Consider the following 16,199-nt stretch of genomic DNA (forward strand, 5'->3'; position numbering starts at 1 on the left):
ACTGTTTAAATACATGGCTTGCTTTCAATATTACAAGTACTGTAGACACCGATTTCAGACTCCAGAATTCTTTTTTAGCTATTACCACAGGTTTATAAGCCTCCATGTTTCTTTCTGAAACCCTGCCAGAAATAGTACTCATGGAATTTAATTCTAAATGGTTCAACAAAAGAAAGATGATTTGGTTTACTAAGTTCTGCTCTGAGCAGCTGATTGATGTCTCTCAAATTTTGAAACAAGGATGCAATGCAGGATAGTGTCGAACACTTTGCACAGGTCCAGTTAGATGACCTCAACTGCTCTGCTCCTACGCATCAGTTCTGTAGTCCCTCTGATGAAGGCCACCAAATTGGTCAGGCAGGATTTCCCCTTGGTGAAGCCATGCTGGCTGTCACCAAGCTCCTTGCTGTTTTTCATGCACCTTAGCATGTTTTCCAGCAGAATTTGCTCCAAGATTTTGCCAGGCACAGAGGTGAGACTGACTGGTCTGTAAGTCCCTGGGTCATCCTTTTTCCCCTTCTTGAAAATGGGGGTTTTATTTCCATTTTTCCAGTCGTCGGGAACTTCACCTGAGTGCCATGATTTTTCAAATATGATGAACAGTGGCTTGGCAACTTGATCTGCCAGCTCCTTCAGGACCCCTGGATGGATTTCATCAGGTCCCATGGACTTGTTCAAATTCTGGTTCTTAAGATGATCTCGAACCTAATCCTCGCCTACAGTGGGTCTAAGATCTTTACTCTCCCAGGCCCTGCATTTGCCTTCCAAGAACTGGGGAGGATGAAGACTAAGGCAAAGAATTCATTGAGAAACTGCCCTGGATTCAGCAGTAGCAGTCATTTTTCTCCTTCTCAGTAGCTGGTGCAGTGCTGTGCTTTTGACTTTCAGCCTGGGAACAGCACTGATAACACCGATGGTTTTAGTTGTTGCTCAGTAATGTTTACTCTGACCAAGGACTTTCTGAGCCTCATGCTCTGCCACGGAGGAGTTGAAGCCAGAAGGAAGCAGAGGAAGGACACCTGACCCAAATTAGCCAAAGAGCTATTACATACCAGAGCATGTATTGCCCAGTATATAAACTGGGGTCAGGTACCAGGAAGGGCTAGATTACTGCTCAGGTCAGGCTGGGTATTGGTCAGCAGGTGGTGAGCAGTTCTATTCTCTTCCTTTGTTATTTCCCTCATCATTATCATTATTGGTTGGATCACCGCCTCCCCAAGATCGTGTTTTACGGTGAACTTGCCACCGGTAGCCGCAAGAGAGGTGCCCCAAAGAAGAGATACAAGGACTCCCTGAAACAATGCCTTAGCCTTGGCCATATTGACTACCATCAGTGGTCCACCTTGGCCTCCAATCGGGAGACTTGGAGGCACACCATACATAATGCCGCTGACTCCTTTGAGAGTTCACGAAGAACTAGTCTCGAGGAGAAAAGACAACACAGGAAGAATCGTGTCCCACCTGTTCCACCCAAGGAGACCTTCTGCTGTGCTTTTTGTAGCCGGATTTGCCTATCCCACATTGGCCTTCTTAGTCATCAGCGCACCTGTAGTAAGCGTGGGTAAATGCCCTTCCCAAATCTTCGTTCGCGAAGTCAAGCCATGATGATGATGATCATTATTGGTGGTAGCAGTAGTGGTTTTGTGTTATACCTTAGTTACTGGACTGTTCTTTTCTCAACCTGTGGGAGTTACATAGTTTTGATTCTCCTCCCCATCCCTCTGGGAGCAAGGTGGAAGAAAGGGGGAAGTGAGCAAGCGGCTGCATGGTTCTGGGTTGCCTGCTGGGCTTAAACCATGACAGAACCTCAGCCTATTATTCTACAATAACACTTACTGCAACTTACCAGTATTTTTCTACCTCTAGGTATTCAAAGATCCTGGAGACTTCAGTACTCTCACAAATACTACTTGCAAATGAAAATATAAATGCTTCAACATTAGAATACTGCTTTCTTTTCCATGTCATGTAATATTTCTTCATATCGTGAGGTGTATCAAGAATTTTCTTCACAGTACACATCTGTACTACTTCGCTAGAAGCTTCATGGGTAACTGACAGTAGAAAGTTATTCTAAAAACCAAAAAAGTCTGAGAACAGCCACAGCATCAAGAATGTCACAGAAGACTGAACAGTCACACAACACACCACACTTCAGAAATATAATCACACTTCAGACATGTGTTTCATTCCTGATTAATACCTTCCTGTTAAGCAAATTAGAAAAGAGGTTTCATAGTATTATGCTTATGTCTTTCTATAGAAAATACATTCTTTATACTCTACAATTTAATAATGAAAAAAAATTGACTGTTTCAACAGTATGAATTGAAAGCAAAATGTATTTTGATAAATATGTTCCTTCCTCTACTCAGCAGCCCCCTGTGAACACAATGTGCTCACCTGGTAGACTCTATTCTCAGACAAAAAGATTCTTACTTGGAGATGGCCCCAAAACGAAGTCTTACCCAAACCCTTGTTAGATAGTCCACTGAAAAGTTCACAGGATCATGAAGTCATTGGTTGGAAAGGATACATGAAACTCATCTAGTTCAACATGAAATCTCAATGATGTAACAATAAACCATAGCGTCATCTAGACAAGTCTCGAAACCTGCCAAGAATGGAGAACCTGTAACTTCATTTGAGTATCCTGCTCTGGTACTCCACTGTGCTTCAAGTGAGTGAAAAGGTTTCTTCTTACATCATACTGAACCTCCCTAGGTGCAATCTGTAGGCCAATTTGCTGCCAGTTACTGTGATTTGTCAAGGATTATCAAGAGCAGTCTTGCAATCATAAGACTATGGGTAATATTTGATTTGATCCAAGTTTTGGGCAGAGGAAGATGAGACTAACCTAGAAAATCAGACTTCCTGCTTGCTAAAAAAGCATTATTATTAATTCACTTAAACATCATTCATATTCCCAGTAACTTTTGTAAGTTACCCTTCAGCTTGACGTGAGGTCAAGCACTAATATTTGCATACTCTTAGCAACTGCTAATCAAAACACACCTTAAAGCATCTACATCTTTAATCCTCCTCCCATTTATAGTTTCTTGCCTCCACCCAATAACTCTGCAGTTCAACTGGAACATCAAACATCACAAGGGATGTTAAAAAAACCCACAGACAACCCAAAACTATCTCACAATAATGATTTCATAACTAGACAAAATAGCCCAAGGAAAGAGAGCACTATAATAATATACCTGCACTGCAGAGAAGACCAAAATCCAAGGCTCTAAGGTCTTAAATCTGGTATGTGAAGACACTGCACTTCAGCAGCTACATTATTCTCACAGTACATATGAGAAACGTCAAAGACAATTTGCAGAAGTACTCAGCAGATGCCTGAGCACCTTGATCAGATGGTTACAGGAGAAATTAATTTTTCAGAAGTTCAGTAGTATAGGAAAAAGATCACACTATACTAAAAGCTTTTACAAATCTTGCCTTTGAAGCAGCAGAAGACATCAATTTGCATACATCTGGGAATACCTAGTAAACAGAGTGTTTCACTATTCACCATTTACTAGAAGTGTTTTGAACTGTACTAAGATACAATACCAAGACTGTGTAAAAACTTAAAATATCTGCATCTTCTAACACAGACTATGATTTGCAGTTAATTCATGGACTTAATATTATAAAATGACTTCTTTAAAAAGGAAGCCTCTTTCAGAATGAACTTCAAATTCTGAAAGCAAACACACACAGTATGTAGGCTTACAGTGTCAGTTTTAAGGGCCAAAGTACAGCATATTCAAGGCTGAAACTGAAGTAACTGCTCTGGAGTCCTTAATCACTGAAGACTTAGCTACATCATTTATGACTAAAACCAATTAGTTATCATCACTTCTTGAAATTTTAATAATTTTTTTAGCTCTCTCAGGTAGCTACATTACAACAGAAGTGTAATAAAGGATAAAGAATATTATAGTGTACCCAGGGCTTTCCTCAAAAATGTCTAAATACATCTTTTTAAGCCTTCAGCAGCGGAGCATAAGGAAAACACACCATCCAGGAGTCTCGACCCTGAATGGCAACAGCCACCAGAGGAGCCTCAAGTCTTTCTCAGGACTTGGCCAGAAGACGTCAGCTCTGCTGACGCAAGCAGCTGACTCACAGGGGGCAACGCCATCCCGGAGTGGGTGGAACACCATCCTTGGGAGCACAGCGAATGGAGCACAGTGCAGCAGCTGGCACCAGCAGGGCGAGCAGGCAGGTGAGTGGAAACGGTCCAGTAGCCCAGCAGTCTGCAGAGGTGAGCTCAGCAAGTGGTCATCAGGTAAGTTCTTCAAGATGGCATTCTCTCGACAGAAAGCAAAGAAAACTAAGTCTTCTCTGCTGGCCAGGAAGGGCCTGGCGACCCAGACAGAGGTCCCATATAGAACATGTAATTGTCCCGGTGTCTGGCTGTAGTAAGTGACAGAGCCTGTTGGCAATGTTAGGTGGTGGCAACCTAAAAGGTCAGCAGGCTGATGATTTGCTCTGTATAGAGTCAGAGCTAAGGGAGAAGGTGGAACAGCTAAGGGGCCTGAGGGAATCCAAGGAGGAGCTTGACTGGTGGACCCACACCCTACCACCCCTGGGAGTAGCAAGCCAGCCTCCCAACACAAAAGAACTTCAGAATCCCCTACCTTCTTGCCATCAGGCAGATGGAAGACAAGGAGACAAGGGAGGTTGGAAACAGGTTACTCCTTGGAGTAGACAGCATATTACCCTCCAGCTCGTGTCACATTCCCTAGTACCCCTTTACAATAGATACTAGGCCCTGGTACTTCAGGATCAGGAAAGTGAGGAAGGTGATGATAACAGATCATCCAGGTTAGAAGAGTTCCCACAGGAAAGTCAGAGAACACCTCATATTATGATCAGATGTACTAAAAAAAAAAAAAAAAAAAAAAAAGTAGTGGTGGTGATCGGTGACTCCACCCTAAGGGGAACAGAGGGTCCCATATGCCAACCTGATCACACAGAGAAGGCTGCTGCCTTCCAAGGCTAGGGTGACAAATATCAACAGAAAACTCATTTGTCTGGTACAGCCTTGTGACTACTATCCTTTATTCATCTTCCAGGTGGGAAATCAAGAAGTCTGAGGGGATGCAAGAAGGACTTCAGGGAACTGGGGTGACTGGTTCAGGGGCCCAATCAGTGCTGTCATCCCTCCTGCCACTTGCAAATAATGGGAATGTTTACATCAGAAAAATAAATTTAATTAATTCCTGGCTCCATGACTGCTGTCAGTGCCAGAATTCGGGGGTTTTGACCACTGGTCAGTTTTATACAGCACCAGGCATGCTGGTGGCAGATGGGTTATGCCTGTTCCAAAGCAGGAAAAGGATTCTAGCCCAGGAGCTACCAGAGCTTATAGAGAGAGCTTTATGTTTGAAGGGGGAAGGGGTAACACCAGGCTCACTAGACATAAGCCATCAGGTACTGTGCTGCTGCTGTTGGGAGTTCAGGTTCACAGGGTAACTAGAATGCACCTGCGCCAATGCCTGCAGCATGGGCAACAAGGAGGAGCTGGAAGCCACTGTACAGCAGGGCATCAAGACATAATTGCCATCACAGAAACGTGGTGGGATGATTCACCTGATTGGAGTGCTACAGTAGATGGCTACAGGCTCTTCAGAAGGGACAGGCCAGGAAAAAGAGATGGTGGGGCTGCGTTGTATGTCACGAAGACTATAGACTGCATTGAACTCAATGTTGTGAGAAGGCTCAATGCTTGTGGGTGAAGATCAAGAGGGAGGCCAATCAAGCTAATATCCTGGTAGAAGTCTGTTATAGACCACCCAGCCAGGATGAAGCTACAGATGAAGTGTTCTTCACACAACTGGAAGAAATTTCACAATCGCTTGCTCTTGTTCTCATGCGGGACTTCAACCTACCAGATGTCTGCTGGAAGCACAACACAGCAGAGAAGAAACAGTCCAGAAGGTTCTTGGAGGGTGTGGAAGTAACTTCCCGACGCAACTAGTGAGTGAGCAAACTAGGGGAGGTGCATGGCTAGATACACTGTTCACAAACAGAGAAGGATAGGTGGGTGAAGCAATGGTTGGAGGCCATCTCAGGCAACACAATATAACTGAATTTTCAGTCCTTGGAGAAGTCAGGAAGAAGATGAGCAAAACCTGCACCTTAGACTTCTGGAGGTCTAACTTTGGCTTGTTCAGGATGCTGTCAGAATTCCATGGGAAACATTGAAGAACAACAGGGTCCAAGTAGGCTGGACACTCTTCAAGAATTAAATCCTTAAGATGCAGGAGCAAGGGGTCCCTATGTGCCAAAAATCAAACCAGCAGGGAAGACCATCAGCCTGGCTGAACAGGAAGACAGTCCTCAAACTCAGGAAAAGAGAGTTTATCACCTGTGGAAGAAGGGATAGTCATCCCACTAAATGTGTAAGGATGTTGTTATGTTATATAGAGAGAAAGTTAAAAAGGCAAAGGCACAAATGAAACTAAATCTGGCCACTGCCATAAAAGATAATAAAAAGTACTTTTTCAAATATATTAGCAATAAAAGGAGAGCCAAGGAGAACCTCAATCCTCTACTGGGTACTAAGGGAAACCTAGTAATGGAGGATGAGGAAAAGACTTGAGGTACTTAATGGTGCTTTTGCCTCAGTCTTTAATAGACACACCAGCCATTCTCAGGGTACTCAGCCCACTGAGCTGGATGGCAGACACAGGGAGCTGACTGAACTCCCCATAGTTCAGGAAGAAATGGTTAGAGACTTCCTGCTTCACTTAGACATATGTACGTCTATGTGGCTGGATGGGTTACACCCAAGAGTGCTGAAGGAGCTGGCAGAGAAGTTTTCTAAGCCACTCTCCATCATGTATAAGCAGTTCTGGTCTCTCTGGTCCAAGGGGATTGGAGGTTGGCCAGTGTGACACCTCTCTACAAAAAAGGGCAGGAAGGAAGACCCTGGGAATTATAGGCCTGTCAGCCTGACCTCAGTGCCAAGGAAGGTCATGGAGCAGTTGATCCTAAGTGAGATCATAAAGCATGTGTGGGAAAACAGTGATCAGGCTCAGCTAGCGTGTGTTCATGACGGGCAGGTCCTGCTTGACCAACCTGATCTCCTTCCATAATAAGGTGACCAGCCTGATTGATGAAGTAAAGGCTGTAGACATTGTCTATTTGGATTTAAGTAAAGTATTTGACACTGTCTCCCACAGCATTGTACTCAAAAAACTGGCTGCTCATGCCCTGAACAGGATTCTTCACTGGCTTGGAAACTGCCTGGATGAGTAAATCCAAAGAGTGGTGGTAAATGGTATCACAAGTAGCTTAAGACTGGTCATTAGTGGTGACCCTTAGGGCTCAGTTTTAGGGCCAGTGTTGTCTAATATCTTCTTTGATGATCTGGATGAGGGGATCGAGTGCATCCTCAGTAAAACTGCAGATGACACCAAGTTGGCTGGGATTTGTTGATTTGCTGAAGAACAGAAAGGCTCTGCAGAGGGATCTGCACAGGCTGGATCGATTGTCAGTGGCCAGTGGTGTGAGGTTCAATCAGGCAAAGTGCTGGGTCCTGTATTTGGGTCGCAACAACCCCATGCAACGCTACAGGCTTGGGTAAGAGTGACTGGAAAGCTGCTCACGAAAAAGGACCAAGGAGTGCTGACTGATGGAGCTGAACATGAGCCTGCGATGTGCCCAGGCAGCCAAGAAGGCCAACAGCATTCTAACCTGTATCAGAAACAGCACAGCCAGCACAGCCAGGGAAGTGATCATCCCTCTGTACTGGGCACTGCTGGCGCTTCACCTTGACTACTGTGTTCAACTCTGGACACCTCACTGCAAGAAAGACGTTGAGGTGCTGGAGTGGGTCCAGAGAAGGTCAAGAGAGCTGGTGAAGGGTCTGAGAGCAAGTCTTATCAGGAATGGCTGCAGAAACTGGGCGTGTTTAGTCTGGAGAAGTGAAAGCTCTAGGGGACCTAATCATCCTCTACATCTACCTGAAAAGGAGGTTGTAGTGAGGCTGGGGTCAGTCTCTTCTCCCAAGTAAGAAGTGCTAGGACAAGATAAAACAGCCTCAAGGTGTGCCATGGGAGGTTCAGACGCAGTATTAGGAAAAATTTCTTCATCAGAAGGGTGGTCAGTTACTGGAACAGGCTGTTCAGGGAAGTGGTGGAATCACCATCCCTGAAAGCATTCACAAACTGTATGGATGAGGCCCTCTGATTTTTTTCTGATTTATGGTAACAAGGGAAATTGTCTGCTGACTACAGTGAAGCAGAGCATCAACTAGCACACAAGGAAAGATAAATAGGGGCAATACCTGGTTTTGATAACCACAGTCTACTTCGTAGACTGCCAGGTCAATGACCTGTTTCTTTTGTGCCAGGTCAATGACCTGTTATATTGTCTCAGTCCACCTCACAATACTTCACCCTTAGAAAACCCAACCAGTAATTGTCAGTCTATATTAAGACAAAACTATGCCCATTTCCATCTACTTAAAAAATGTTCAGTTTCCGCTGGAGGAAATTCACATACTGAATAACCAGAATGCTGCAAACACCAGGAAACACAAGCTGCATACAGAGTTGCAGTCAAGAGCTCAACGTCCATATGGGGACCGTGACGAGTGCTGTCCCTCATAGGTCAGTGTAGGGACAGATCCTGTTCAAAAGCTTTGTCAGCAACATGGAAACATTGATGTATCCTCAGCAAGTCTGCCAACCACACTAAGGTGAGTGGTCCAGCTGATACACTGGAGGGATGGGAAGGGATCCAGAGGAACCCTGATACACTTGAGAGGCAGGCCAGTGCCAACCTCATGAACTTCAACAAAGCAAAGCACAAGGTCCTACACCTAAGTTGGGGAAATACCAGACACAGCTACAGGTTGGGCAGAGAAATGATCCAGAGCAACCCTGAGGAGGACGACTTAGGGTTGCTGGTCCACAAGAAACTGAACATGAGCCAGCTTCAGTGTGCACTGACAGCCCAGAAACCAACCATGTCTTGGGCTGCATCAAAAGGAGTATGGCCAGCAGGTTGAAGAAGGTGACCCTGCCTCTCGACTCTGCTCTCATTAGACGCCACTTGGAGTACACTGTGCAGTTCTAGCACCCCCAACATAAGAAAGACATGGAACTGTTGGAGATTGTCCAGGAGGGCCATGAGGATGATAAGGGGGTGTAAAGCACCTCCCATACAAAGACAGGCTGAAAAAATGGGAGCTGCTCAGCCCGAAAAAAAATCTGAGTGGAGACCTCATAGCAGACTTCCAATATTTGAAGGGGGGCTACAAGCGTGCTAGAGAGGGGCTCTTCCTCAGAAACTCTAGTCTCCGGAGATGACTTCAGTGACAGAATAAGGGGTAATGGGTTTAAACTTAAACTGGGGAAGTTTGGGTTAGATATAAGGTAGAAGTTCTTTACTGTGAGGGTGGTGAGGCACTGGCACAGGTTGTCCAAAGAAGTGGTTAAATACTCCATTGCTGCCAATGCTCAAGGCCAGGTGGGACGGGGCCTTGGGTGACAAGTGGTTAAATACTCCATTGCTGGCAATGCTCAAGGCCAGGTGGGACGGGGCCTTGGGTGACACAGAAGCATAGAACAGTAGGGATGGAAAGGACCTTAAGATCATCTAGTTCCAATCCCCCTGCCATGGGCAGGGACACCTTGCACTAAACTATGTCACCCAAGGCCTACTCCAAACTGGCCTTGAACACTGCCAGGGATGGAGCATTCACAACTTCCACAGGCAAACTATTCCAGTGCCTCATCCTAACAGGAAAGAATTTATTCCTTATATCCAATCTAAACTTCCCCTGTTTAAGCTTGAACCCATTACCCCTTGTCCTGTCACTACAGTCCCTAAGGATCATCCCCAGCATCCCTATAGGCCCCCTTCAGATACTGGAAGGCTGCTATGAGGTCTCCATGCAGCCTTCTCTTCTCCAGGCTGAACAGCCCCAACTTTCTCAGCCTATCTTCATACGGGAGGTGCTCCAGTCCCCTGACCATCCTCGTGGCCCTCCTCTGGACTTCTTCCAACAGTTCCATGTCTTTTTTATGTTGAGGACACCAGAACTGCATACAATACTCCAAGTGAGGTCTCACGAGAGCAGAGTAGAGGGGCAGGATCACCTCCTTCGACCTGCTGGCCACACTCCTTTTCATGCATCCCAGGATATGGCTGGCTTTCTGGGCTTTGAGCACACACTGAAGCCAGCTCATGTTCATTTTCTCATTGACCAGCACCCCGAAGTCCCTTCTCCACAGGGCTGCTCTGAATCTCTTCTCTGCCCAGCCTGCAGCTGTGCCTGGGATTGCTCCCACCCAGCTGTAGGACCCGCACTTGGCATGGTTAAACTTCATATGGTTGGCATCAGCCCACCTCACAAGTGTGTCAAGGTCTCTCTGGATGCCATTCCTTCCCTCCAGTGTATCAACTGAATCACACAGTGTGGTGTCATCGGCAAACTTGCTGAGGGCGCACTCAATCCCACTGTCCATGTCAGCCACAAAGATGTTAAACAAGACTGGTCCCAACACCAATCCCTGAGGGACACCTCTTGTTACTGGTCTCCCCCTGGACATTGAGCCATTGACCACAACTCTTTGCGTGAGGCCACCCAGTCAGTTCTTTACCCACAGAGGGTTCCATCTATCAGACTGATACCATGCAGCAGAGTGTCAAATGCTTTGCACGAATCCAGGTAGATGACACCAACTGCTCTACCCCTGTCCATCAGTTCTGTAGCCACCAAATTGGCCAGACAGGATTTCCCCTTAGTGAAGCCATGCTGGCGGTCATCAACCACCTTGTTTTTCATGTGACTTAGCATGCCTTCCAGGATAATCTGATCCAAGATTTTGCCGGACCATAGACGTGGTCTATGACATGTGTAAGGTGTCCATAGTCATTCACTGTTTTGCTGCAATGACATAACTGTATCTGCAGGTTAAAATGCATGCCTGTATATGGACTAGGAAAAAGTATTTCATTCTAAAATGAGAACATAGATTCAGCTGATAGCAACGACTGGAATGTAGCAATGTAGAGATATTCCAGTCGCTCCAACCAATGAGTCAGCTTCATTTGGAGCCCCGGGTCAGATGCCTCTTATACAAAAGCCCACAGCATGGAGAACAAACAAGAGGAATTAGAGATGTGTGCACATCTACAGGGATATAATAACTACCACAAAAAGATGGTGGGATAGGCTCCTATGATTGGAGTGTTGGAATGGAAGGAAACAGGCCCTTTAGAAAGGACAGGCCCTGCAGACAGGGAGGGGGAGTTGTTATTTATGTCTGTGATAGGCTGGAAAGTATGGAACTCTCTGGGGATGGGTGATCAGTGAACAGAGAGTTTGGGGGTCAGGGTTAAAGGGAAAACAGCGATGGGAGACATTACTGTGGGGATATGTTACAGACCGCCTGATCAAGACGAATCTGTGGATGAAGTGCTCTATAGAGAAACAGTAGCAGCCTCACGCTCACAGGCCCTTGTCCTCACGGGGGATTTCACCCATCCTGACATCTGTTGGAGCGACAGTACGGCCCGGCACAAGCAACCCAGGAGGTTCCTCAATTGTGTGGAAGACAACTTCCTTCTGCAAGTAATAGAGGAGCCAGCAAGGAGAGGTGCCATGCTTGACCTCATGCTCACCAACAGGGAAGGCTGGAAATGTGACGCTCCAGGGCAGCCTTGGTTGCAGCAATCATGAAATGGTTGAGATCAAGATCCTTAGGACAGTGAGAAGAGCGTGCAGCAAGCTCAGTGCCCTGGACTTCAAGAGAGCAGACTTTGGCCTTTTCAGGAACAAGCTTAGTAAGGTTCCATGAGATACAGCCCTAGAGGGCAGGGGGGCCCAAGACTGTCGGTTGATATTCAAGGATCACCTGCTACAAGCTCAGGAGTGTTGCATCCCAACTAGAAGGAAGTGCAGCAGGAGGGCCAGGAGACCCCCTTGGATGGATAAGGAGCTGCTGAGGAAACTTCGAGGGAAAAAAAAAAAGTTTATAAAAAGTGGAAGCAAGGACAGGCAGCCTGGGAAGAACACAAGGATGTTGTCCAGGAAGCTAGGGACCAGGGTAAGAAAACTAAGGCCCCGTTAGAATTAAACTTGGCTAGGGATATTAAGGATAACAGGAAGGGATTCTATAGGTATGAAGTGAATAAGAGACAAGACTAGGAACAACATGGTCCGTCCCTGGAAACTGTAGGGAGAACTGGCTACACAGGATTTGGAGAAGGCTGAGATTCTTAACGACTTCTTTGCCTCAGTCTTCACTGGCAAAGGCTCTGACCACACCACCCAAGTCTTGGAAGGCAGATGCAGACGACTGTGAGAATGAAGACCTTAGGCCCACTGTAGGAGAGGATCTTACTCAAGATCATCTTAAAAACCTGAACGTGCACAAGTGCATGGGTCCTGATGAAATCCATCCGCGGGTCCTGAAGGAGCTGGTGAATGAATTTGGTAGGCGACTGTCCATCATATTTGAAAAATCATGGCACTCACGTGAAGTTCCCAATGACTGGAAGAAGCTAAATATAACCCCCATTTTCAAGCAGTGGAAAATGGATGACCCGGGAAATTACAGACCAGTCAGTCTCACCTCTGTGCTATAAGTTTGGACAGAGCCTTGGGCGACATGGTTTAGTGTCAGGTGTCCGTGCCCATGGCATGGGGGTTGGAACTAGATGATCCTAAGGGCCTTTCCAGCCCTAACTATTGTAAGAAATTCATGTGTACTATTTGCAAGCCAGTGATATTATGATGACCAATAATATTTTAAAAACCCTACAATATGCAATCTATAGCCATTCTATGAATAATGAAAACTCAGAAGTCAAAGTGTGAAGAAAACAAGAGTAACAAGTTGTCAGATTACAGATTTGATCCTTCAAGATAGACTATGTGTGAGCAATTCTACTGAACTGAACTGGACCACTCTAATGTTAAAATGTTAAGAACATTCCTAAATGTCTCACAGGACCTGAGTCAGAACACCCAGTTACTCGTAGGATCTGAGGAACCTGGAACAGAACTTGTAGAAAAGGCTATCCTACAGTGTTCAGCATACTCCTCCCAGCATGGTGGGAGATAAGAAAATTTAGAGTCGTAATTCAACACTTAAACCAAGATATTTTTAAATATTTTTGTGTATACAATCTACTGCACATGCCTCAAGACTCTGAACTGTTCTGAATACCATTTTCACAATAATACGCATGCAGCTGCACATAATTATTGCGTTTGAATATTCAAATAGGAAAGCATCTATGTAGTTATTTCAGCATGCACAGGATGATGAAATTACGCTTCACAGTTTCCCAAAATACATCTCTTAGTCTTTAGAGAACTTTAATTTATCTCAAGCAGTATTTTAATGAGTAACTATTTTTAACTCACCCCACAAATTCTTTTTGTTCAAATCACATTTACTTGCTTTGACTGAAAGAACTACATTTGCTCACATACCTCGAATGCAGCTCTGGACTGCCATTGTTGTATTTACTTCCTCTTTCCCAGACACCAAAATCTGGCACACGATAGGCTCTTTCCACACAAAAGACAAGATTTTGAATGAAGGAAACCTATGGAAAACAAAGCATTTACACTGTTGCAAGAGACATTTGGAGTTTCTTCATTGTAGAAAGGTTAAATTGATGATTAATTTTTATACAGAACTTACAGGAAATTTAACCGCAAACACAACACACGGGTTTATCCACACTTCTGTGGCAAAAGAGAATATTATAATGGCTATAAACACAGTCATATTGCTCTAGTGAGACCCCACTTGGAGCACTATGTGCAGTTCTGGTACCCTCAACACAAGAAGAACATGGAGCTGCTGGAGATCATCCAGAAGAGGACCATGAGGATGATAATGGGGCATAAAGCACCTCCCGTATGAACTAAAAAAGTTGGAGCTGCTCAGCCTAAAGAAAATCTGCACGGAGACCTCACAGCAGCCTTCCAGTATCTGAAGGGGGCCTACAAGGATGTTGGAGAAGGATTTCATCAGGGACTGTACTGATAGGACAAGGGGTAATGGGCTTAAACTTAATAAGGGGAAGTTAAGGTTATATATTAGGAAGAAGTTATTTACTGTGAGGGTGGTGAGGCACTGGCACAGGCTGCCTAAAGACATTGTAAATGCTCCATCACTGGCAGTGTTCAAGGCCAGGCTGGACAGGGCCTTGGGTGACATGGTCTAGTGTAAGGCACCCCTGCCCATGGCAGAGGGGTGGAACTGGATGATCTTAAGGTCCTTTGCAACCCAAACCGTTTTATGATTCTATGATCTACAGAGGACAAACCACTTTAGTCCAGTCAAGCGCTACTTAATTTTTTTTTTATGGGCTATGAGATAAAAATCAAATTTTTACTAGAAGTTATTTGTTTTAATCTTAATTTACCTGTATACCTACCTGTTTTGTCCTTTTCGCTCAAATTTTCTGTAAAACTCAAAATATTACTATTTCAGACACACTCTTTATGCTAATAGCAATCCATCAGTGATACATGTAATTCTGTTCTTATTTTTGTCTCTACTTATTACATCTCTCTGCTAAAATTTCACTGTGCGGTGCTCATGTGCAATATTCTCTACACTAAATCTTTTCACAGCTAGCATTTTCAAGGAAACAGCTCCAGTCTTTAAAGATGCCCACCATTATTCATCCATGTAATTCAGCACTTGCTTGCATTGACAGGAACTCTTTCTGAATGAAGCTAGAATACACAGTGATTAAGAGTGGGGCTTCTCCTGTATCTATCAGTAACTGAAATTCAGATGTATCAGCTAAATGAAGAAGCAAGGACCACTACACAGAAACACATAATCTTACCAGTGACTTTCAACCAGTGATGACGTTCAGAACACAAGAAAAAAAAATGGCCAATTACAGATACTTTATGAGACTAAGGGCTTCCAAACAGCAGATTTACAGAAAAAAAAAAAAAAAAATGCATCAGATAACTGGTTGCAAACCAAAGTCTGCAGAAGGCAACTATTCACATCAGTGGCATGTAAATACTTTAGCCAAGTCAATGATAAAGCACTTACGGAAATTATGGATTCTGTGTGTTAAGCTAATTTATCCAGAAACCGAGCATGTGGAGAGCAGGGTGTAATAAAGAATACACAGGCAACATGAATGACTGCAAATACTAGTGCCACTCTGTTTTAAGTATAGCTAACTGCTCTTAAATTCATCCATTTGCACAATCAAATACTATTCTCATTGCTATGGCTGAAAAGATGAGATTAAATTCAATTTCCAACTGCAAAGACATGCAACTAGATGTTAACACACTCACAGCTGCCATGCCTGACATCAAAGAACCTGGTATACAATGACTGCATTATTTGGAACCAAGAATTCTGTGTGCAAACATACCCATGTAGACAGCCTGCCAAATATCAACCATCTGCCAGTACCTTCCACTTCACTAGCTCTGGTTCAAAACCCTCTCTATAAAAGGAAAGACACTAAACACATCCAACTTGACACTTGGGTAGCAAGTTGGCACAGCAATGGGGCTGCCAATGCCACAATCTTGCATATTATCTAGACACACAGGAAAACTTGGAAATACCATAATTATGTGGTGCTAATGAGATCTGAGAATATATGGAACTGTTGAAGCTATACAGAGACTATCAGAATATACAGGTCTGGGGTAAGATAATCTTAATGTAAACATTCATAGTCCATAGATTTCTAGGCCGAAGTTGCAATGAAAACTACATCCTGACATTGAAGTAGAGAATATCCACTGACTGGAGAGTCAATGCACATGCACTTTTTCTGCAGATTCTATTATGACATGCAAACATCTGGAGGATAATATAAATTAAAAGTCAAGCTAAGTAAAAATATCATCATATACATTTGCCTCCTCACAGACATAAAGGCAATTCAAGGAAAATAATATAGACCTATCATATAATCTAACTGAGAAAGGAGACAAGTTGCATCATTTAGGCTTCTCCTTAGCTGTCGTGGTTTAAGCCCAGCCAGTAACTCAGAACCATGCGGCCGCTAGCTCACTCCTTTTCTTCTTTGCCCCTGCCTCTGGAGAGATGGGCAGAACTGGAAGAATGTAAACCCCATGGGTTGAGATAACAACAGTCCAGTAACTAAGGTACCATACAAAACCACTACTACTACCATCACCAATAATAATGATAAGGGAAATAACA

General features: G+C 44.3%; 1 protein-coding gene across 5 annotated transcripts in view; it reads right to left on the reverse strand.

The window, feature by feature from the left end:
• PHKB (phosphorylase kinase regulatory subunit beta) overlaps positions 1–16,199 on the reverse strand; it is a 94,807-nt gene that overhangs the window by 56,316 nt on the left and 22,292 nt on the right. For all 5 annotated transcript variants that reach the window (XM_061347091.1, XM_061347092.1, XM_061347093.1 and 2 more), the window contains one exon: positions 13,466–13,581. In XM_061347091.1, coding sequence (XP_061203075.1) covers positions 13,466–13,581 — 116 coding nt within the window. The remainder of the gene's footprint in view (positions 1–13,465; positions 13,582–16,199) is intronic.

Source organism: Neopsephotus bourkii, unplaced genomic scaffold (assembly GCF_033783945.1).
Source record: "Neopsephotus bourkii isolate Nb327-2 ecotype Australia unplaced genomic scaffold, CSIRO-AGI_Nbou_v1 NB_297, whole genome shotgun sequence".
In the NCBI taxonomy this organism is placed as follows: domain Eukaryota; kingdom Metazoa; phylum Chordata; class Aves; order Psittaciformes; family Psittacidae; genus Neopsephotus; species Neopsephotus bourkii.